This window comes from Entelurus aequoreus, linkage group LG08 (assembly GCF_033978785.1).
Source record: "Entelurus aequoreus isolate RoL-2023_Sb linkage group LG08, RoL_Eaeq_v1.1, whole genome shotgun sequence".
Lineage (NCBI taxonomy): Eukaryota > Metazoa > Chordata > Actinopteri > Syngnathiformes > Syngnathidae > Entelurus > Entelurus aequoreus.
In genome coordinates this window covers 6831083-6857075 of record NC_084738.1, presented here as the reverse complement: position 1 = coordinate 6857075, position 25993 = coordinate 6831083, and the positions used below count along the sequence as shown (strand labels likewise).

Genomic DNA, 25993 nt, shown 5'->3' with positions numbered 1-25993 from the left:
TTGTGTACTGTATCAAAATCAATGCTGTCATGACTTATGACTTATTCAAGGCTGTAATTAGCCAACCTCAAAATAGTCCACTCTGCAACTTTTTTTATTTTTTTAATATTGCATATTTTGCATTCCCCCCCCCCCCATTTTTGACAAAAAGCCCATAAAACATAAAAACAAAACATGAACACACATCAATAGATATATATGAAGTTGTTGAAATATTTCAAACGTGTGCTGATTGATGTGTCCTGAGAGCAAGTGTGTATAAATAAATGGTTAAATGGGTTTGTCATGATCCGGGCCACGGATCATGACAAACCCATTGAACCATTGGGTTAAATGGGTTTGTTATTTTCTGTTAGTTTTGGACTCCCTCAGTTCCTGTTTTTGTGCACCGTTGAGTTTGTTTTGAGTTACCATGGTTGCTTATTATTTCCACCTGTCTCTGATTGGTGTTCAGGACGCTCACCTGTTTCCCGAGCACTAATCAGAGGCATTATTTAAGCCTGCCTTTGCCGGTCAGTCCTATCGCTTGTCTCTAGTCTATGCTAAGTGGTAGCCTTAGCTTCGAGTGCCATCGGCATGGATCTACCCGCTTTACCCAGAGAGGAGCCTCTTTGTGGGGACACTTTGGCAGCGGCGTGTGGACGCGTGATGCCAACATGGATCTACCCGCTTTACCCAGAGAGGAGCCTCTTTGTGGGGACACTTTGGCAGCGGCGTGTGGACGCGTGATGCCAACATGGATCTACCCGCTTTACCCAGAGAGGAGCCTCTTTGTGGGGACACTTTGGCAGCAGCGTGTGGACGCGTGATGCCAACATGGATCTACCCGCTTTACCCAGAGAGGAGCCTCTTTGTGGGGACACTTTGGTAGCGGCGTGTGGACGCGTGATGCCAACATGGATCTACCCGCTTTACCCAGAGAGGAGCCTCTTTGTGGGGACACTTTGGCAGCAGCGTGTGGACGCGTGATGCCAACATGGATCTACCCGCTTTACCCAGAGAGGAGCCTCTTTGTGGGGACACTTTGGCAGCGGCGTGTGGACGCGTGATGCCAACATGGATCTACCCGCTTTACCCAGGCGGCAACACAACACAACACACAGCAACCTTCGTTCGCTCGTCCTTATTCTCACTCCCCTCCTGACGCCATACCTATCCACGTTCCAGAACCCACATTTTTTATTTATGCAAAGCGTTGCGCCGCGCTCTCTCCAACACGGCGAGGACAAGTCCGAAAAAAAATGCTTACGGTTCAAGAAAGCGTCGGAGGAAAGTGAGGTGAAATGCAAATGAGCTGCTGCTGATGATGTAACGCACCGCATGTAAGGAAAGCAGACGCCATAAAGCCATCTGTGATGATCTTATATAATGGCCACAATTATTATTACATCCATATTAGGAACTCTTTTGTTCCTAATACAGACGAGTGGTGTGTACATACAAATGTTGCTAATGGTAGTGTGTGTGTGTGTGTGTGTGTGTGTGTGTGTGTGTGTGTGTGTGTGTGTGTGTGTGTGTGTGTGTGTGTGTGTGTGTGTGTGTGTGTGTGTGTGTGTGTGTGTGTGTGTGTTCTTTTATTTCTACCCTTCTGGAGACGTCAACATGGAAAAGTAGCTTCCATATGAGGAGGTGTGACATAAATCATGGTCCCAATACGGAAAACCATTGCATCTAATAGAGAGCCACATACTAGAGTTCCGGACAAGCTAACCTCCTCCAACCTCCGAGGACAAAGCTACAAACAATGGGAGACCGGGCTTTCTGCTCCGCCGCTCCCAGTCTGTGGAACACTGTCCCTGACCACCTGAGGGCACCACAGACTGTGGATGCTTTTAAAAAAGGCTTAAAAACCCTTGTTTAAAAAAAAAAGAAGCCTTGTTTTAGATAGTCCGAAAAACACGGTAAAGTTCACTTGTTTGCTCTTTTAGTCCACTTTTTTTATGTTTTTGGGGGGTATTAGTATTTTTGCAATGTGCCGCCGGCCGCTAAAAAATTAGCGGCGGGCCGCAAATGGCCCCTGGGCTGCACATCTGTGCTAATTGAATGACATCCATGCAGGTAAACACCACAAGGAGAAAAAAAAAAGGATTATAAGTGCACCTTATAGTCCGAAAAATATGGTATGTATGTATGTCTATATAAATATATATATATATATATATATATATATATATATATATATATATATATATATACGTATATATATATATATATATATATATATATATATATATATATATATATATATATATATATATATATATATAGACATACATACCCTATAGTCCGAAAAATACGGTATATATATATAGATATATACCATATTTTTTGGACTATGTGTATATATATATATATATATATATATATATATATATATATATATATATATATATATATATATATATATATATATATATATACATATATATATATATATATATATATATATATATATATATATATATATATATATATATATATATATATATATATATATATATATATATATATATATATATATATATTCCGTTCCGGACAAGCTAACCTCCTCCAACCTCCGAGGACAAAGCTACGAACAATGGGAGACCGGGCTTTCTGCTCCGCCGCTCCCAGTCTGTGGAACGCTCTCCCTGACCACCTGAGGGCACCACAGACTGTGGATGCTTTTAAAAAAAGGCTTAAAAACACTCCTTTTAAAAAAAATAATGCATACTAGTTCTAGCTATTAGGCTGTTCTAGTTTTTATTTTTATTATGTTTTTATTTGTTTTTTTAATACACTGTAGCACTCTGAGGTTGTTTGCTCAATGTAAAGTGCTTTTTACAAATAACATCTATTATTATTATTATTATTATTATTATTATTATTAGAGTCTGTGAACATTGCTCCAAAGTCAGGATTTTTAGTTGATTTAATGTGCATACAAAAGTAAACATTGACAGGTGCAAAGGCAGCAATATATGATGAATTGAGACGGCAGCTAAAGAAGGACTTCCCTATTCGTCCCCGAAAAAACCCGCCAGGTGAACAGCTGATTTTACCACTTCCGGTGCTGACGTAAGACAACCCGCGTCCCATACGTGACTGTAGGATGAACTATGGTACTAAGACTATAGTGGCCATTAACAGTTAGCTTCTACAGCTGGGTTGCCCAAAGTGCAGCACAGGAGCCATCTGGGGTCCCTGACTCCTTTGTCATCTGTGGTCCCTGACTCCATTGTCATCTGTGGTCCCTGACTCCTTTGTCATCTGTGGTCCCTGACTCCTTTGTCATCTGTGGTCCCTGACTCCTTTGTCATCTGTGGTCCCTGACTCCTTTGTCATCTGTGGTCCCTGACTCCTTTGTCATCTGTGGTCCCTGACTCCTTTGTCATCTGTGGTCCCTGACTCCTTTGTCATCTGTGGTCCCTGACTCCTTTGTCATCTGTGGTCCCTGACTGACTCCTTTGTCATCTGTGGTCCCTGACTCCTTTGTCATCTGTGGTCCCTGACTCCTTTGTCATCTGTGGTCCCTGACTCCTTTGTCATCTGTGGCCCCTGACTCCTTTGTCATCTGTGGCCCCTGACTCCTTTGTCATCTGTGGTCCCTGACTCCTTTGTCATCTGTGGTCCCTGACTCCTTTGTCATCTGTGGTCCCTGACTCCTTTGTCATCTGTGGTCCCTGACTCCTTTGTCATCTGTGGTCCCTGACTGACTCCTTTGTCATCTGTGGTCCCTGACTCCTTTGTCATCTGTGGTCCCTGACTGACTCCTTTGTCATCTGTGGTCCCTGACTCCTTTGTCATCTGTGGTCCCTGACTCCTTTGTCATCTGTGGTCCCTGACTCCTTTGTCATCTGTGGTCCCTGACTCATTTGTCATCTGTGGTCCCTGACTCCTTTGTCATCTGTGGTCCCTGACTCCCTTGTCGTCTGTGGTCCCTGACTCCTTTGTCATCTGTGGTCCCTGACTCCTTTGTCATCTGTGGTCCCTGACTCCTTTGTCGTCTGTGGTCCCTGACTCCTTTGTCATCTGTGGTCCCTGACTCCTTTGTCATCTGTGGTCCCTGACTCCTTTGTCATCTGTGGTCCCTGACTCCTTTGTCATCTGTGGTCCCTGACTCCTTTGTCATCTGTGGTCCCTGACTCCTTTGTCATCTGTGGTCCCTGACTCCTTTGTCATCTGTGGTCCCTGACTCCTTTGTCATCTGTGGTCCCTGACTCCTTTGTCATCTGTGGTCCCTGACTCCTTTGTCATCTGTGGTCCCTGACTCCTTTGTCATCTGTGGTCCCTGACTCCTTTGTCATCTGTGGTCCCTGACTCCTTTGTCATCTGTGGTCCCTGACTGACTCCTTTGTCATCTGTGGTCCCTGACTCCTTTGTCATCTGTGGTCCCTGACTCCTTTGTCATCTGTGGTCCCTGACTGACTCCTTTGTCATCTGTGGTCCCTGACTGACTCCTTTGTCATCTGTGGTCCCTGACTGACTCCTTTGTCATCTGTGGTCCCTGACTCCTTTGTCATCTGTGGCCCCTGACTCCTTTGTCATCTGTGGCCCCTGACTGACTCCTTTGTCATCTGTGGTCCCTGACTCCTTTGTCATCTGTGGTCCCTGACTCCTTTGTCATCTGTGGTCCCTGACTCCTTTGTCATCTGTGGTCCCTGACTCCTTTGTCATCTGTGGCCCCTGACTCATTTGTCATCTGTGGCCCCTGACTCCTTTGTCATCTGTGGTCCCTGACTCCTTTGTCATCTGTGGTCCCTGACTCCTTTGTCATCTGTGGCCCCTGACTCCTTTGTCATCTGTGGCCCCTGACTCCTTTGTCATCTGTGGTCCCTGACTCCTTTGTCATCTGTGGTCCCTGACTGACTCCTTTGTCATCTGTGGTCCCTGACTCCTTTGTCATCTGTGGTCCCTGACTGACTCCTTTGCCATCTGTGGTCCCTGACTCCTTTGTCATCTGTGGTCCCTGACTCCTTTGTCATCTGTGGTCCCTGACTCCTTTGTCATCTGTGGTCCCTGACTCCTTTGTCATCTGTGGTCCCTGACTCCTTTGTCATCTGTGGTCCCTGACTCCTTTGTCATCGGCCTTAAGCACATTACATAAAACTAAAAATTGAGATCTCCTTTGTGGTGGTGAAATCTATCAAAATGAGAGCGGTCCCAAAAAGGAGGGATTTTTCAAATTGACTGTGTGTCGGTTTCAAAAGTGATCCCCCTCTGGTCAACATATGAAATAACAAGTGTGTGTAAGAAATTAAAATGTGCCCCCTTTGGCCAAAATGTATTTAAAAAAAATAAATAAATATGTATATAGAGACATACTGTAATAACTTGAAGTAAATAATGATGATTAAAAACCAAGTACTAACAAAAAAGTAAAAAATTAAAAATAAATAACTAAAAGCAGCATTTATCTCACAATGTCGACTTTTTTCTTATAAAGTTTGGAACAATTTCTCGTATTCTTTCTGTTTCTGTAATATTGCAATACTTTATCGTAAAATTCTTACTTTTTTTACTTTATTTGTCATATAAAATTCAGATTTTTGTCACAATATTGCCATTTTTTTTGTTGTTCTTGTAAAATGGTGACATATTTTGACTTTTGTCATAATTTTGCCGAGCAAAATTTGGATTATTATTATTATATTGCCAACATTTGAAAGTTTTCTTGTGAAATTGTGACTTTTGTCGAGTAAAATTCCAACTGTTATCATAATATTGCAGACATGTTCCGTTTTTTTCTTGTAAAAGTTTGACTCGCGTTGAGTAAAATTACGACTCTTTTCATTGAATTGCCAACATTTTAAGCTTTTCTTGTAAAATTGCGACTGTTATTGAGTAAAATTCCAACTTTTATCATAATAATGCACAAATGTTCCGTTTTTCTTGTAAAAGTTTGACTTGCGTTGAGTAAAATTACGACTTTTATTATAATCCTGCCAAAATTCTAAGTTTTTCTTGTGAAATTGTGAACTTTTTCTTGTGAAATTCCAACTCATTTTTCACAACAAGCTTTTTTATATGTGCATAGTATGTATATATTATTAATGTTGTAAATACACATCTTTATATATCTAGAAAGGCTGGTCCTAAAGAGGTAGGCATTTTTCTCAGGTCTCAAGAAGGTATCAAGTACAAGAATGTGTGTGTGTCTGTGTGTGTGTGTGTGTGTGTGTGTGTGTGTGTGTGTGTGTGTGTGTGTGTGTGTGTGTGTGTGTGTGTGTGTAGTCTTACAGGACAGTTGCGGAGGTCTCCCATGTTGCTGGCGTTGCGCAGAAGTTCCCCAAACATGTCCGGCGTAGCCTTTTCTCTGACCTCTAGCATCCTCACTGCCTGGTTACTGCAGCAGAACACACACACACACACACACACACACACACACACACACACACACACACACACACACACACACACACACACACACACACACACACACACACACACACACACACACACACACACACACACACACACACACAAACACACACACAGGTTTTAAAACACACTCAAAGTTAGTTTTTGCCTCATCCCTCACTTAAAGCGTGAATAATGCACTATTGTCCTGGTAAGTCAGAAAGAGCAAGAGATGATACAGTATTATGCTGCCTATGCGTTAAAGGGTAAAAATAGCTACCACAGCTACTCGGACACAGCGCCCCCTAGCGCCCCATTCCCCCGCCCCCTTATACTTTGTAAGTGGAGGTAGTAACCCCATCTTCCCTTAATGGACCACTTCCGTATTTCATTGACCTGCACCAACCGCTACCTGGACACGTGCGCTTCCTCTGGTGCGTTAACTTGAGCATGTGTGTGTGTGTGTGTGTGTGTGTGTGTGTGTGTGTGTGTTTGTTTGCATGTTTTCTTACCACAGGGACGTGGTGGAGATGTAGTGCACCATCTGAATAAAGGGCAGCGGGTCCGACGTGGCTCCGCAGCTGTTGCAAACACACTGCAAGCACAAACCCGCGCGTCACATCCAGTACATTGACTTATAGAAGTGTGTGTGTGTGTTCTTGTATTTCTACCCTTCTTGAGACATCAACAAGAACAAGTAGCTTCCATATGAGGAGGTGTGAACAAGTGATGACATAAATCATGGTCCCAATACGGAAAACCATTGCATCTAATAGAGAATGTCTCATTTGCACCCCTGGTGGTGAAATCTATCAAAATGAGGGTGGTAACAAAAAGGAGGGATTTTTCAAATTGACTGTGTGTCGCTTTTAAAAGTGCTCCCCCTCTGGTCAACATATGAAATAACAAGTGTGTGTAAGAAATTGAAATGCGCCCCCTTTGACCAAAATTAATAAAAAAATAAATATGTAGATAAAGACATACTGTAATAACTTGAAGTAAATAATGAAGATTAAAAACCAATTACAAACAAAAAAAATCAACAACAAAAAATGAACTAAAAGCTTACCTTTTTTATATTTGCATAGTATGTATATATTATGTTGTAAATACACATCTTTATATGTCTAGAAAGGGTGGCCCTAAAGAGGTAGGCATTTTTCTCAGGTCTCAAGAAGGTAACAAATATAAGAAAGCGTATGTGTGTGTTCTTGTATTTCTACCATTCTTGAGACATCAACAAGGAAAAGTAGCTTCCATATGAGGAGGTGTGAACAAGTGATGACATAAATCATGGTCCCAATACAGAAAACCATTGCATCGAACAGAGAGCCAAATACTAGAGTCTGTGAACATTGCTCCAAAGTCAGGATTTTTTCTTGATGTCATGTGCATACAAAAGTAAACATTGACAGGTGCAAAGGCAGCAATATATGATAAAACAAGACGGCAGCTAAAGAAGGACTTCCCTATTCGTCCCCGAAAAAACCCGCCAGGTGAACAGCTGATTTTACCACTTCCGGTGCTGATGTAAGACAACCTGCGTCCCATACGTGACCGTAGGATGAACTATGGTACTAAGACTAGAGTGGCCGTTAATGAGGGTGGTCCCAAAAAGGAGGGATTTTTCTAATTGACTGTGTCCGTCCATCCATCCATCCATTTTCTACCGCTTATTCCCTTCGGGGTCACGGGGGCGCTGGAGCCTATCTCAGCTACAATCGGGCGGAAGGCAGGGTACACCCTGGACAAGTCGCTACCTCATTGCAGGTGTCGCTTTTAAAAGTGCTCCCCCTCTGGTCAACATATGACATAACAAGTGTGTGTCAAAATTTGAACTGCTCCCCCTTTGGCCCAAATTAATTTAAAAAAATTAAATAAATATATATATAGAGACATACTGTAATAACTTGAAAAAAATTATGAAGATTAAAAACCAATTACAAATAAAAAATAAAAACAATTAACTAAAAGCTTAACTTTTTTATATTTGCATAGTATGTATGTATTATTAATGTTGTAAATACACATCTTTATATATCTAGAAAGGCTGGTCCTAAAGAGGTAGGCATTTTTATCAGGTCTCAAGAAGGTAACAAATACAAGAATGTGTGAGTGTGTGTGTGTGTGTGTGTGTGTGTGTGTGTGTGTGTGTGTGTGTGTGTGTGTGTGTGTGTGTGTGTGTGTGTGTGTGTGTGTGTGTGTGTGTGTGTGTGTGTGTGTGTGTGTGTGTGTGTGTGTGTGTGTGTGTCACCTGTTCAAACAGAGTCATGGCAAACTTCTGGTGTGGGATGCAGTGTTTGGCCGTGCAGATGTCCTCTCGGCTCTCAGCGCTGATGTGGAAGTGGATGCGCATCAGAAGGTTTTCCTGAAATGACAAACGTGGAAGTGAGTTCATTTGTGCGAAAAGCGAACAGCGTACGAAGGTGTGTGTGTGTGTGTGCGTGTGTGTGTGTGTGTGTGTGTGTGTGTGCGTGTGTGTGTGTGTGTGCGTGTGTGTGTGCGTGTGTGTGTGTGTGTGCGTGTGTGTGTGTGTGTGTGTGCGTGTGTGTGTGTGCGTGTGTGTGCGTGTGTGTGTGTGTGTGTGTGTGCGTGTGTGTGTGTGCGTGTGTGCGTGTGTGTGTGTGTGTGTGTGTGTGCGTGTGTGTGTGTGTGTGTGTGTGTGTGCGTGTGTGTGTGTGTGTGTGCGTGTGTGTGCGTGTGTGTGTGTGTGTGTGTGCGTGTGTGTGTGTGTGTGCGTGTGTGTGTGTGTGTGCGTGTGTGTGTGTGTGTGTGTGTGTGTGCACGCGCGTGTGTGTGTGTGTGTGTGTGTGTGTGTGCGTGTGTGTGTGTGTGTGCGTGTGTGTGTGCGTGTGTGTGTGTGTGTGTGTGTGTGTGCGCGTGTGTGTGTGTGTGTGTGTGTGTGTGTGTGTGTGCGTGTGTGTGTGTGTGTGTGTGAGTGAGACAGTTCCTCTCAGTTGATGTAAGCGCTGCGTCTCTATGACGACCCACCTGACCGAGCACATTCATGACATCACATGCGACACACACAGGGGAGGAGAAGGGGGTTAAAGGTCACATATTATTTTCACCCAATTTTAAGTCGGTGTCACAAAAGTGTCGCATAAAAGTGTGTTTGCTTGCAAATTTCGCATTGATGTTGACATTTAAAAGTGCTTTTAGTAAGCACTACTGGGAACACGATGTTTAGTGTGTATTGTTAGCCATTATTGTCACACATACAGCAGGGGTGTCCAAAGTGCGGCCCGCAGCTAATAGTTTACCGGCCCGCCACACATTCTGCAAAAATTGCAAAATTGATAGTATTGCAAAAATTAAAAAAAACATTTAAAAAAGTGGAATGAGGTGAAATCTAAGGAGAAAAAGTTGCAATGTTGACACAAAGCTGTCTTTCTTTATTTTTCTTTTTTTTGCCATTGCTAAAAAAAAAGACAAAAAATCAATGTTATAATGAATTATTGACCTATTCAAGGCTCCAATTACTTGAAAAATGTCACTTTAAAATGTTTTATGTGGAAACATTTTTGCATGCATTGTGTGGTTGCCATATAAAAACATCAACGTTTTTTTTTGACAAAAGAGCATAAAAACAAACAAAATGATAGTTGTAACGTAAAATGGACAAATATATCTGAAGTTGATCTCGTAACTTAAGTGTTGAAAGTTAAAAAAAACTCATAAAAATGTATCACTTTATGAGTGGGGGACCTTTTGGATCCCAAACATATTTAGTGGGATTTTATTAATATTTTCACTGATTTCTCGAAAATATTAAAGAATTAAAATCAATGGTGTCCTGCATTATTGATCTTTTAGAGCTCTAATTACTAAATACTGCATATTTCCAGTTTTGCTATAAAAAACAAAGTTGTCTTTGACAGTAAAGGCTTTTTTTAAAAAACTTTTTATCAACCTGAAGTTGATATAGAGATTTACTGTAAGCGTTAAATTAAAAAAAATAATAATAATTTGACTTATTTTTAACGTTTTAATGACTGAGATCCTTTATTTATGGTCCCCGGGAGCCTTGTATATATATTAAAAAAATCCATATATTTTGTTATGAAAATGAAAAATATCAAAATGGCCCCCGCATGCTTAAATGTTTCCGTGTGCGGCCCTCAGTGGAAAAAGTTTGGACACCCCTGATATACATTCTACAACAGGGGTGTCCAAACTTTTTTCCGCTGAGGGCCGCACACTAAAAAAATCAAAGCATACGGGGGCCATTTTGATATTTTTCATATATAGATTATTTTTATTTTTTTAACCTTTAGGGCTCCCCTTAAGTTTGGACAATTTTTTATTAGTTTTAAGAAAAATGTTTTATTTAATGCTACAATCTGTACTCCAGTGGTTATCAAAGTTTCCCAGCAAGTCCCAGCTCAGAAAACACTTGCCTCTCCAAGAATGGCCAACATTACAATTCAGTAGCATAGTAGGCCTAAGTATTCATTGAAAACAAGGCAGAGGTTTTATTTACAAGTAGATTTAATATTTTGGCCACTGTGACATTACACACAGTTTGAACAGTAACACTGGGTTTTTGAATATAGGAAAATAAAACACTGTACATTAATCAATCTTTTTTACCATGAATTGATTAACGTGGACCCAGACTTAAACAAGTTGAAAAACGTATTGGGGTGTTACCATTTAGTGGTCAATTGTACAGAATATGTACTGTACTGTGCAATCTACTAAAAAAGTCTCAATCAATCAATCAAGTGATTTTTTTAAACCTTTAGGGCTTCCCCTTAAGTTTGGACAATTTTTTATTAATTTTAAGAATTTTTTTAAATTCAATGCTAAAATCTCTACTCCAGTGCCACCACAATGACCAACTTTAAATAGTAGGCTTAAGTATTCATTAAAAACAAGGCAGAGGTTTTATTTACAAGTAGATTTAACATTTTGGCCACTGTGAAATTACACACAGTTTGAACAGTAACACTGGGTTTTTGAATATAGGGAAAATAAGGACAAAAGCTGTCTTTGATCCTACCAAGAAGAAGGCTTGTAAAACTCCACTGTGTAGGATGGGAAGCGACATGAAGGTGTTCTGTTTCTTTGATGTATTGTAATCCACAGAAAGATTTTGTCTTGACCCGAGATCTACAAAGCGGAGAGAAAGCAGGACCTGCCCAAGCTCCAGGCACCTTTTCTTTGAACTGTTTTGTAACAAAGGCGATGGCTGCTTACGACCCCCCTCCCTTAGAAACAGCTGTTGCCATGTAATCAGGGAAAGTCCAAATCTTTCGTCAGAGCGTGGTGGAGACTGTACAGTCCAGACGTTTCTCCTCAATTGAGCCAAATGCAATTCCGTCTCTGTTTAATTCCTTGCTTCTTGTCTTGTTTAATAGATGTCATCAGTGTTTGAACCTGACACATAGTACTTATTTTTTAATGTTCTGCTGATCACAAAATTATTTTTGCATTAAATCCAACTAAATTTGAGCTCCCGGGGCCTTTGATTGTGACTCACAAAGCACTCGGCGGCGTCGTCCATGATGCCGAGCTGGAAACGCTGCTCGTCCTGGAAGGTCTTGGCCAGGGCGCTGCGCAGCGCGTCCGACGGCAGCACGCGCTCGCTGCTGAACTGGAACTGGGCGAAGATGCTCTGCAAAGCACACAGAATGCTTCTGGTTATATTACGCCGTCCACGGTCATGTGTACAGAGCTCCGTGGAAAGCGGCGTGCTTAGCTCGGCTGTTTTTTGGCCCAGCGAAGCGTGAAGCAGAAGGCGAGGAACAACCTGTCAAAGTGCTGAGCAACAAATGCGAGGGAAGCTCGCAGTGGGCCTCCATGGCAGACGCCATCAATAATACAAGGCCATGTGCCTTGGGCGCTTTTTTTGCTCTCCGACAACAACAATCTTCAAAGTGCTTTGTGGCGGCAAAATGAAAACCAACGCAAACTGTTGCAGAGGGAAAAAGTGTGTTTTGAGGGCAACACACACACAAACACACACACTCACAGACCCACAGTCGTGCAACAGCCTTTACACCAGGGCTGCCCAAACTCAAGGGCCACAGCCTTTCAAAACAAACGATGCGGGGGCCATTTTTGTAGTGTTCACTTTCAAAACCAGGACGACTAGAAAATGCAATTTTGGTAGAAATGTTCTTCTTTCTTCTTCTCTCCAGGCTGGTACTTCATGACACCATTAACAATAAGAAAGTGTGTGAGAATGCAGAGATACCAAACACATTAATTGTGTTTATCTTCTCCGAGCAGAACTTCTCAGGCGTTCCATTTCGTCTAAAGGAGGGTAACTATTCCCTCAACACACCAAATACTTCCTAAAGGACATGATACTACCTCAGACCCAGCCCTAGCTAAAGGCTTGCCTTGTGTATACACCCACCACATTGTAAAAAAAAAAGGCTTCGCTACCCATCTTAAAATAAAGCCACTCCCTATGTTACATTGTGTACTTGTGTCAGTTCCACTACCTATTCTAACGATAAATTTGTATCCAAATATATGCATTTTTTTAAGTTCATTGAAACTATGCACGCAACTAATACAACTAGTAATAAATGTGATTAATCGTGATTAATCCAAATGCAAAAGTGTGATAAATCGTGATTAATCCAAATTAAAAAGTGTGATTAATCCAAATTAAAAAGTGTGATTAATCCAAATTCAAAAGTGTGATTAATCGTGATTAATCCAAATGCAAAAGTGTGATTAATCGTGACTAATCCAAATTCAAAAGTGTGATTAATCGGGATTAATCCAAATTCAAAAGTGTGATTAATCCAAATTTAAAAGTGTGATTAATCCAAATTCAAAAGTGTGATTAAATCGTGAATAATACAAATTCAAAAGTGTGATTAATCGTGATTAACCCAAATGCAAAAGTGTGATGAATCGTGATTAATCCAAATTCAAAAGTGTGATTAATCCAAATTCAAAAGTGTGATTAATCGTGATTAATCCAAATGCAAAAGTGTGATTAATCGTGAATAATCTAAATTCAAAAGTGTGATTAATCGGGATTAATCCAAATTCAAAAGTGTGATTAATCCAAATTCAAAAGTGTAATTAATCCAAATTCAAAAGTATGATTAATCGTGATTAATCCAAATTCAAAAGTGTGATTAATTGTGATTAATCCAAATTCAAAAGTGTGATCAATCGTGATTAATCCAAATTCAAAAGTGTGATTAATCAGGATTAATTTAAATTCAAAAGTGTGATTAAACCAAATTCAAAAGTTTGATTAATCGTGATTAATCCAAATTCAAATGTGTGATTAATTGTGATTAATCCAAATTCAAAAGTGTGATTAATTGTGATTAATCCAAATTTAAAAGTGTGATTAATCGTGATTAATCCAAAATCAAAAGTGTGATTAATCGTGATTAATCCAAATTCAAAAGTGTGATTAATCGTCATTAATCCAAATTCAAAAGTGTGATTAATCGGATTTTAAACAATCAATTGTTAGACATCACTACAAATAACATCTCTCATTAATAACAGATTCCTTTTCATGTATAGAATCTGTCCGAGAGCCAACAAAAAAACGAGCTGCGGGCCGAAATTAGCCCCCCAGGCCACACTTTGCACACCGCTAAATGTGGAGCTTTGCACCAAAGCAGGCTTTGCTACGCATCTTAAAACACATCCCTGCAACACTCACTCGTCAATCAGCTACAGACGTTGGGAGCTGTTTGATCATTTTCTTTGTCCTCCGCCTGGCATTGTGCCGCTGTGAAAATGTGAGCGTAATGTTAGCATGTGGCTAACATAGCTAGCGTTGTTTTATGTGATATCATGCGGATGAAGCACACAACAATCTTGGAGACACACACTCAGTCGGAGACAAACAAAAGGGGGGATATGACCCATTTTTTTCCTGTTGTTGTCTGGCTTTTAGAACAAGCACAGCTATTTTGGAACAGGCCTAGGAGGACTAAACGTGCTGGTGGATTGCTAGCCAGCTGAAAGGTTGTTTTTAAACCAATAGCTACCTATAACATTAGCATTTAGCCTCAAAACAGAGGATGAGCACGCATTATGATGTGGTGGATGCTATTTACCTCCTGTCCTGAGGGGGCGCTGGTGAGCCTGACAAGCCTATCATGATTTTATAAACCAAACATAAACAGAGTGGCGGCTATCTTTGATCAAATGGAGTTTGCACCATAGACATCTTGTAAGTAGAAGCAGCATTGGCTGCTGTGACGCGAGAAATTGGGCCACCATCTTGAAGTGGTGATGAGGAGCCGGCGAGCAGCCTAAAGTGACAGTTGACAGGTAGAAAACAAAGATGGTTTTCAGCGTTTTTCTGCTCAAATGAGATGACTGTTGAAAATAGGAATCGGGGGATTACTTTCCACAAGTAAGATTTAACATTAACATACTATTGGTTGTATTTTGTGAAAAGAATATTAGCACAGAGTCGAGAAGGAGCAAAGATCTTCAATAGTACTGAAGTCGTAGCCGCCACTGACTATGATGCATTCTTATTTTATGCAAAGTATAAGACAATACTTTCTTAACAGTATAATTGTAACCAGGAATAAGTCTTCAAGTAACAATATTCAAATAGTAACATTGTTGGGTAAGACAGAATTTGGTTTTATTCTGAATCCAGTGAAACAGGTTTTAGCTGATATAAAGACTTTCAGGTGTTTATACAGGTTTATTTTTAAGTATTTGGCAGACGCTTTTATCCAAACCGATATACATAAAAAATACATATAAAACAATGACTGTTAACATGATCATTTAAGGGAAGTAAGAATGTAATAGAAAATATCAATACAAAGTGTCAAGACAGAATAAACGGTCTATAAGATATATAGATATCTAATGTATTCATACATTGTTTATGTAGGATATACACATGTATATATAACCTCATCATATTGTTTCTTCAATTTAAAAATAGCTGACCGTTTTTTTACCCCTTCTCTGGGATTATATTCCCAGTTTTGATCTCGGACGTCTGGTCACTTATAGCATATAAGAATATTCTATTACTGTTAGGCAAACTATGAATAATAAAACATGTTTGAAATGCGTGGACTTTGGGGTTTGTTTTCCCGGAATGCAAAGGAAAGTTGGAGCGGGCAAGGCGTGAAGGTAAGGACATATTGATTTAAACACTAACAAAAGGAACAAACGAAAAGCGCGCACGAGGGCGGAAGTACAAACTTGGCTAATGAAAACAAAAGACTTGCACAAAGGCAAAAACTATGAACATGAAATATACAACACTTACTGTGGCATGAAAAACGTGCATGGAACAAAGGTAGCAGAGTTAGTAGAGGGTAATCTTGGCATGAAGTGAGCAGAGGTAATGTCGCCAGGCCGACTTCCTGGCAACTATCGGTTTAAATAATACAGACATGATTGACAACAGGTGCGCGAGTGCAAAACGGGAAACAGGTGAAACTAATGGGTTGCTATGGTGACCAAACAAGAGAGCGTAAACAGGAACTAAAAAGAGTCCAAAAACCAAACAGAACATAACTTAAACAAAACATGATCCCAGACATGACACATGTGTCCTTTATCACAGTGGTCCCCAACCACCGGGCCGGATTGGTACCGGGCCGCACAAGAAATTAAAAATTGTTTTTTCAATTTTTTTTTATTTTTTTATGAAATCAACATAAAAAACACAATATATACATTATATATCAATATAGATCAATACAGTCTGTAGGGATACAGTCCGTAAGCACACATGATTGTATTTCTTTATGAAAAAAAAAAAAAAAAAAAAAAAAAAATCATCCTCCACCCCGGTCTGTGGGACAAATTTTCAAGCGGTCCACAGCTACAAAAAGGTTGGGGACCACTGCTTTATCATAGCTACACGTATGACAAAAAAAGCGTGTGAAAATGAGTGGTATTCAGTGAGGTAAGATGAATTAAATGCGCTGACAGTTCATTGCTCCTGACAAATGAATTGCACTGAGTGGAGCGGATCACCACTCCAAGATGGCGGCCCTGCGTCTCGTCGGCGCCAGTAGGCAGTAGCGCTCGATGCTGCGTCTACTTATAAGATGTCTATGGTTTGCACAATAAAAAATAAAAAAAAACCTTTTTTAACTTTTTAAGTAATAAGATTATAAAATGTCTTATTTGACGCACGACACATTTTTAAAAGTGAAATAGTTTAGCTAAAAGTGCTGCGACCACTCCAAAACAAAGGATGAGCTTACATATGATGTGGTTGATGCTATTCACCTCCTGTCCTGAGGGGGCGCTGGTGATCCTGACAGCCTATCATGAATCTATAAACCAAACAGAAACAGAGTGGTGGCCATCTTAAAATAAAGCACTTTTTTAACTTGTTAAAAGTAATACGATTATAAAAAGTCTTGTTAGTGTTGTTTTTGTCTCTCTGTCTAATCCCCCTCTTGTCCCCACAATTCCCCCCTCTGTCTTCCTTTTTCTCTCTTTCTATCCCCTCCTGCTCCGGCCCGGCTGCACCAAATGATTATATAAATACATTTAATAAAGTCAAAATACAAGTAAGGCAACAAGAGAAGTATCCTACACTTCTCTTTTGTAAAGTACATCTGAACAGCCGATATGTGCATCTACATCTACTATATGATCATCTACATCTACTATATGATCATCTACATCTACTATATGATCATCTACATCTACTATATGATCATCTACTATATGATCATCTACATCTACTATATGATCATCTACATCTACTATATGATCATCTACATCTACTATATGATCATCTACATCTACTATATGATCATCTACATCTACTATATGATCATCTACATCTACTATATGATCATCTACATCAACTATATGATCATCTACATCTACTATATGATCATCTACATCAACTATATGATCATCTACATCTGCTATATGATCATCTACATCTACTATATGATCATCTACATCTACTATATGATCATCTACATCTACTATATGATCATCTACATCAACTATATGATCATCTACATCTACTATATGATCATCTACATCTACTATATGATCATCTACATCTACTATATGATCATCTACATCTACTATATGATCATCTACATCTACTATATGATCATCTACATCTACTATATGATCATCTACATCTACTATATGATCATCTACATCTACTATATGATCATCTACATCTACTATATGATCATCTACATCTACTATATGATCATCTACATCTACTATATGATCATCTACATCTACTATATGATCATCTACATCTACTATATGATCATCTACATCTGCTATATGATCATCTACATCTACTATATGATCATCTACATCTACTATATGATCATCTACATCTACTATATGATCATCTACATCTACTATATTTATACTTTACCCACCTGCTCCCAGTGCCACCCACACTGGTTTGAATGTAACTTAGATATTGGGTTTCACTATGTAAAGCGCTTTGAGTCACTTGAGAAAAAGCGCTATATAAAATGTAATTCACTTCACTTCACTACTATATGATCATCTACATCTACTATATGATCATCTACATCTACTATATGATCATCTACATCTACTATATGATCATCTACATCTACTATATGATCATCTACATATACTATATGATCATCTACATCTACTATATGATCATCTACATCTACTATATGATCATCTACATCTACTATATGATCATCTACATCTACTATATGATCATCTACATCAACTATATGATCATCTACATCTACTATATGATCATCTACATCTACTATATGATCATCTACATCTACTATATGATTATCTACATCTACTATATGATCATCTACATCTACTATATGATCATCTACATCTACTATATGATCATCTACATCTACTATATGATCATCTACATCTACTATATGATCATCTACATCTACTATATGATCATCTACATCTACTATATGATCATCTACATATACTATATGATCATCTACATCTACTATATGATCATCTACATCTACTATATGATCATCTACATCTACTATATGATCATCTACATCTACTATATGATCATCTACATCTACTATATGATCATCTACATCTACTATATGATCATCTACATCTACTATATGATCATCTACATCTACTATATGATCATCTACATCTACTATATGATCATCTACATCTGCTATATGATCATCTACATCTACTATATGATCATCTACATCTACTATATGATCATCTACATCTACTATATGATCATCTACATCTACTATATTTATACTTTACCCACCTGCTCCCAGTGCCACCCACACTGGTTTGAATGTAACTTAGATATTGGGTTTCACTATGTAAAGCGCTTTGAGTCACTTGAGAAAAAGCGCTATATAAAATGTAATTCACTTCACTTCACTACTATATGATCATCTACATCTACTATATGATCATCTACATCTACTATATGATCATCTACATCTACTATATGATCATCTACATCTACTATATGATCATCTACATATACTATATGATCATCTACATCTACTATATGATCATCTACATCTACTATATGATCATCTACATCTACTATATGATCATCTACATCTACTATATGATCATCTACATCAACTATATGATCATCTACATCTACTATATGATCATCTACATCTACTATATGATCATCTACATCTACTATATGATTATCTACATCTACTATATGATCATCTACATCTACTATATGATCATCTACATCTACTATATGATCATCTACATCTACTATATGATCATCTACATCTACTATATGATCATCTACATCTACTATATGATCATCTACATCTACTATATGATCATCTACATATACTATATGATCATCTACATCTACTATATGATCATCTACATCTACTATATGATCATCTACATCTACTATATGATCATCTACATCTACTATATGATCATCTACATCTACTATATGATCATCTACATCTACTATATGATCATCTACATCTACTATATGATCATCTACATCTACTATATGATCATCTACATCTACTATATGATCATCTACATCTGCTATATGATCATCTACATCTACTATATGATCATCTACATCTACTATATGATCATCTACATCTACTATATGATCATCTACATCTACTATATTTATACTTTACCCACCTGCTCCCAGTGCCACCCACACTGGTTTGAATGTAACTTAGATATTGGGTTTCACTATGTAAAGCGCTTTGAGTCACTTGAGAAAAAGCGCTATATAAAATGTAATTCACTTCACTTCACTACTATATGATCATCTACATCTACTATATGATCATCTACATCTACTATATGATCATCTACATCTACTATATGATCATCTACATCTACTATATGATCATCTACATCTACTATATGATCATCTACATATACTATATGATCATCTACATCTACTATATGATCATCTACATCTACTATATGATCATCTACATCTACTATATGATCATCTACATCTACTATATGATCATCTACATCAACTATATGATCATCTACATCTACTATATGATCATCTACATCTACTATATGATCATCTACATCTACTATATGATTATCTACATCTACTATATGATCATCTACATCTACTATATGATCATCTACATCTACTATATGATCATCTACATCTACTATATGATCATCTACATCTACTATATGATCATCTACATCTACTATATGATCATCTACATCTACTATATGATCATCTACTATATGATCATCTACATCTACTATATGATCATCTACATCTACTATATGATCATCTACATCTACTATATGATCATCTACATCTACTATATGATCATCTACATCTACTATATGATCATCTACATCTACTATATGATCATCTACATCTGCTATATGATCATCTACATCTACTATATGATCATCTACATCTACTATATGATCATCTACATCTACTATATGATTTGCCCGAGAAGCTGGGCAGGACATTATAAAAAAAAATAAAAAAATAAAAAAAAAGTAGTAAGATTATAAAAAGTGTTGTTTGACGCACGGCACATTTTAAAAAGTGAAATAGTTTAGCTGCGACCACTCAGCATGAACATTAGCTCCTAGCTAACAAGGCAAGTGCTGCTTGACTGAAGCAGTTCTGTTTTTGTTTCATTTTCTAGTTGATCTAGAAGAGCCCTTTTTTGACATTTGGGAGGCAGCGGCCCAAGATGGCGGCGGGCGGGAAGACGGCGTATTAAAAGAGCGGAGGGCTGGGAAAGGTAATGTAGTCGTGCTGACTGAGTGTGTGTGTGTGTGTGTGTGTGTGTGTGTGTGTGTGTGTGTGTGTGTGTGTGTGTGTGTGTGTGTGTGTGTGTGTGTGTGTGTGTGTGTGTGTGTGTGTGTGTGTGTGTGTGTGTGTTATGACTGCAGCAATGCGCCAAGGAGAATGGAGGGGGAATATACCCCACTGTGGGAGCCGGGGAGGTACGGGGAGGACAGCCGAGAGGATGGGGAGGAGTGTGTGCGTGTCCATGTGTGTGTGTGTGTGTGTGTGTGTGTGTGTGTGCACGCGCACCATGGTCTAATTGTGAAGTTTGCAGCCATCTCCAGCAACTCCCACATTCATTCATCTTTCCCCCGCTTCTCATTTCTTGCCATTCTTCTCCTCCTGACTGCTGCACCTTGGAGAGATCCAGTGTTGCACTGTGGGTAGTTGTGGCCATTGTTACTTACTAATGGGCGGTATAGCTCGGTTGGTAGAGCGGCCGTGCCAGCAACTTGAGGGTTCCAGGTTCGATCCCCGCTTCCGCCATCCTAGTCCCTGCCGTTGTGTCCTTGGGCAAGACACTTTACCCACCTGCTCCCAGTGCCACCCACACTGGTTTAAATGTAACTTAGATATTGGGTTTCACTATGTAAAGCGCTTTGAGTCACTAGAGAAAAAGCGCTATATAAATATAATTCACTTCACTTCACTAATACCCAGCTTTACTACTTACTATACCACATGTATATTTACTACTCACTACCTTTACCACTTACTGCCAACATTTACTTATTTGTACTACTTACTACCTATATTTATCACTTCATTTCATTCATTTCATTTTCATGTTTATTTCGAATATGTAGACAAAACAAAAACAACAAATTTTGGAAAAAAACAACAAAAAAGCCATTCAAGAATGAATAACAAAAACAATAATAATAATAATAATAATAGTAATAATAAAAAGCAAAAGAAACAAGAAATGAAAATAAACATTTAATGTAAACATATCCGAAAAGGAGTGAGAAGAAGTAAAAACTTATGTACTCCCACCCCTCTTATTACTTACTGTATGTTTAATAATAATAATAGTATATAAAAATGTTATGTCATATAAATACATATACATATATAAGTATGTACACACATATACATACATACACATATACATACACATATATATATATATATATATATATATATATATATATATATATATATATATATATATATATATATATATATATATATATATATATATATATATATATATATATATATATACACATATACACATACACATACATACACGTACATCCACAACACACATTTAACAAGTAACTATGAATGTGACACATACATAGTATACATATACATACACATACAAACCCACTGACTCTTAGTGCAGTTCACTATATCCTGTCAACAATATATTTTTGTACATTCTTTTAAAAACATTGATGCTTGGACTTTGCTTATGTACTTGGCTCAGATTGTTCCACAACTTGACACCTGTGATGGAAATGCCAAAACTTTTCCCCCCTCACGTTCACTAAACATGTTTTGAATGTTCAGTGGTAACAAATGCTTGCTAGCCCTGTACATAGTTATTGCTGTTTCATATGAGACCATGTCGGTGAATTTTAATAATTTACACTGTAGAAATAGTGGATTGCTGTGTTCTAGATAGCCCACCTTGTTTACTGCTCTTTTTTGTCAAATGATTAGTGACTGTAACCAACTTTTGTAATTGTTACCCCAGACTTCAGTACAGTAGTTTAAGTATGGCAAGACTAAAGAACAGTAGAGAGTGTGTATGATCCAGAACCTGCTTTGCTTTGTTTATGACTGCTATACTTCTTGCTATTTGACATGTGTAATATGTGCTACTTTGTATTTGACATGTGTAATATGTGCTACTTTGTATTTGACATGTGTAATATGTGTTACTTTGTATTTGACATGTGTAATATGTGTTACTTTGTATTTGACATGTGTAATATGTGCTACTTTGTATTTGACATGTGTAATATGTGCTACTTTGTATTTGACATGTATAATATGTGCTACTTTGTATTTGACATGTGTAATATGTGCTACTTTGTATTTGACATGTGTAATATGTGCTACTTTGTATTTGACATGTGTAATATGTGCTACTTTGTATTTGACATGTGTAATATGTGCTACTTTGTATTTGACATGTGTAATATGTGCTACTTTGTATTTGACATGTATAATATGTGCTACTTTGTATTTGACATGTGTAATATGTGCTACTTTGTATTTGACATGTGTAATATGTGCTACTTTGTATTTGACATGTGTAATATGTGCTACTTTGTATTTGACATGTGTAATATGTGCTACTTTGTATTTGACATGTGTAATATGTGCTACTTTGTATTTGACATGTGTAATATGTGCTACTTTGTATTTGACATGTGTAATATGTGCTACTTTGTATTTGACATGTGTAATATGTGCTACTTTGTATTTGACATGTGTAATATGTGCTACTTTGTATTTGACATGTGTAATATGTGCTACTTTGTATTTGACATGTGTAATATGTGCTACTTTGTATTTGACATGTGTAATATGTGCTACTTTGTATTTGACATGTGTAATATGTGCTACTTTGTATTTGACATGTGTAATATGTGCTACTTTGTATTTGACATGTGTAATATGTGCTACTTTGTATTTGACATGTGTAATATGTGCTACTTTGTATTTGACATGTGTAATATGTGCTACTTTGTATTTGACATGTGTAATATGTGCTACTTTGTATTTGACATGTGTAATATGTGCTACTTTGTATTTGACATGTATAATATGTGCTACTTTGTATTTGACATGTGTAATATGTGCTACTTTGTATTTGACATGTGTAATATGTGCTACTTTGTATTTGACATGTGTAATATGTGCTACTTTGTATTTGACATGTGTAATATGTGCTACTTTGTATTTGACATGTGTAATATGTGCTACTTTGTATTTGACATGTGTAATATGTGCTACTTTGTATTTGACATGTGTAATATGTGCTACTTTGTATTTGACATGTGTAATATGTGCTACTTTGTATTTGACATGTGTAATATGTGCTACTTTGTATTTGACATGTGTAATATGTGGTTTATGACTGCTATACTTCTTGCTACTTTGTATTTGACATGTATAATATGTGCTACTTTGTATTTGACATGTGTAATATGTGCTACTTTGTATTTGACATGTGTAATATGTGCTACTTTGTATTTGACATGTGTAATATGTGCTACTTTGTATTTGACATGTGTAATATGTGCTACTTTGTATTTGACATGTGTAATATGTGCTACTTTGTATTTGACATGTGTAATATGTGCTACTTTGTATTTGACATGTGTAATATGTGCTACTTTGTATTTGACATGTGTAATATGTGCTACTTTGTATTTGACATGTATAATATGTGCTACTTTGTATTTGACATGTGTAATATGTGCTACTTTGTATTTGACATGTGTAATATGTGCTACTTTGTATTTGACATGTGTAATATGTGCTACTTTGTATTTGACATGTGTAATATGTGCTACTTTGTATTTGACATGTGTAATATGTGCTACTTTGTATTTGACATGTGTAATATGTGCTACTTTGTATTTGACATGTGTAATATGTGCTACTTTGTATTTGACATGTGTAATATGTGCTACTTTGTATTTGACATGTGTAATATGTGGTTTATGACTGCTATACTTCTTGCTACTTTGTATTTGACATGTATAATATGTGCTACTTTGTATTTGACATGTGTAATATGTGCTACTTTGTATTTGACATGTGTAATATGTGCTACTTTGTATTTGACATGTATAATATGTGCTACTTTGTATTTGACATGTATAATATGTGCTACTTTGTATTTGACATGTGTAATATGTGCTACTTTGTATTTGACATGTGTAATATGTGCTACTTTGTATTTGACATGTATAATATGTGCTACTTTGTATTTGACATGTGTAATATGTGCTACTTTGTATTTGACATGTGTAATATGTGCTACTTTGTATTTGACATGTGTAATATGTGCTACTTTGTATTTGACATGTGTAATATGTGCTACTTTGTATTTGACATGTGTAATATGTGGTTTATGACTGCTATACTTCTTGCTACTTTGTATTTGACATGTATAATATGTGCTACTTTGTATTTGACATGTATAATATGTGCTACTTTGTATTTGACATGTGTAATATGTGCTACTTTGTATTTGACATGTATAATATGTGCTACTTTGTATTTGACATGTAATAATATGTGCTACTTTGTATTTGACATGTGTAATATGTGCTACTTTGTATTTGACATGTGTAATATGTGGTTTATGACTGCTATACTTCTTGCTATTTGACATGTGTAATATGTGCTACTTTGTATTTGACATGTGTAATATGTGCTACTTTGTATTTGACATGTGTAATATGTGGTTTATGACTGCTATACTTCTTGCTACTTTGTATTTGACATGTGTAATATGTGCTTTCCAGCTGAGCTTGTCGTCAATTGTTACACCAAAGAATTAGATTTTGTGCACTTGCTCAATAGCCACCCCATCAATTTCTATCTTGAACTGTGTGTTTAAACTGGACCTGCCAAAGAACATCAACTTGGTCTTGCTCACATTCAAAGATCATTTGTTCCCGTCAAAGCATCATTTCAGTTGATACAACTCTTCATTTATGTTCTTTTGTAATGTATCTAGATCATCACCAGAGCAAAATACATTAGTGTCATCTGCCAAAAGTACCATAGACAGCAACTTGGATACTTGGCAAATATCATTTATGTACAGTATAAAAAGTTTTGGTCCCAATACTGACCCCTGGGGGACTCCACAAGCAATGTCCAAGCAATTTGAGCTATGCTTTCCCAGCTTCACAAACTGTTTCCGTCTGTCCAAATAGCTTTTTATCCAGTCTATTGCCATACCTCTTATACCAATTTTCTCCAGTTTATTAATTCGTATATTGTGATTGATAATGTCAAAAGCTTTTCTGAGGTCAATGAAGATGCCAATTGCATATTGATGATTATCAATTGCATATTGATGATTATCAATTGCATATTGATGATTATCAATTGCATATTGATGATTATCAATTGCGTCTGTGATTCTTTCAATGGATTCCATCAATGCCTGAGAAGTTGATCTTTTAGTTGTAAAACCATATTGACTCTCTGAGAGTACATTATTTTTTTCCAGGAATGAATCTAATCTGCTATTAAAAAGTTTCTCCAATATTTTAGAACATTGAGTCAGTAGTGAGACAGGTGTGTAGTTTGTGAAGACGTGTTTGCTACCATTTTTATACAGTGGAATGACCTTTGCTATTTTCATTTGATTTGGAAATGAAGCGGTTTGAAAAGATAAATTGCAAATGTGAGTAAGTG

At 37.5% G+C, this 25993-nt stretch overlaps 1 protein-coding gene across 1 annotated transcript in view; it reads right to left on the bottom strand.

Moving 5' to 3' along the window:
* usp54b (ubiquitin specific peptidase 54b) overlaps window positions 1-25993 on the bottom strand; it is a 133068-nt gene that overhangs the window by 53255 nt on the left and 53820 nt on the right. The window contains exons 4-7 of the mRNA XM_062055416.1: window positions 11825-11959; window positions 8594-8707; window positions 6852-6934; window positions 6220-6325 (exon numbers count right to left, since the gene is read on the bottom strand). Of these exons, the coding sequence (XP_061911400.1) occupies window positions 6220-6325; window positions 6852-6934; window positions 8594-8707; window positions 11825-11959 (438 nt within the window). The remainder of the gene's footprint in view (window positions 1-6219; window positions 6326-6851; window positions 6935-8593; window positions 8708-11824; window positions 11960-25993) is intronic.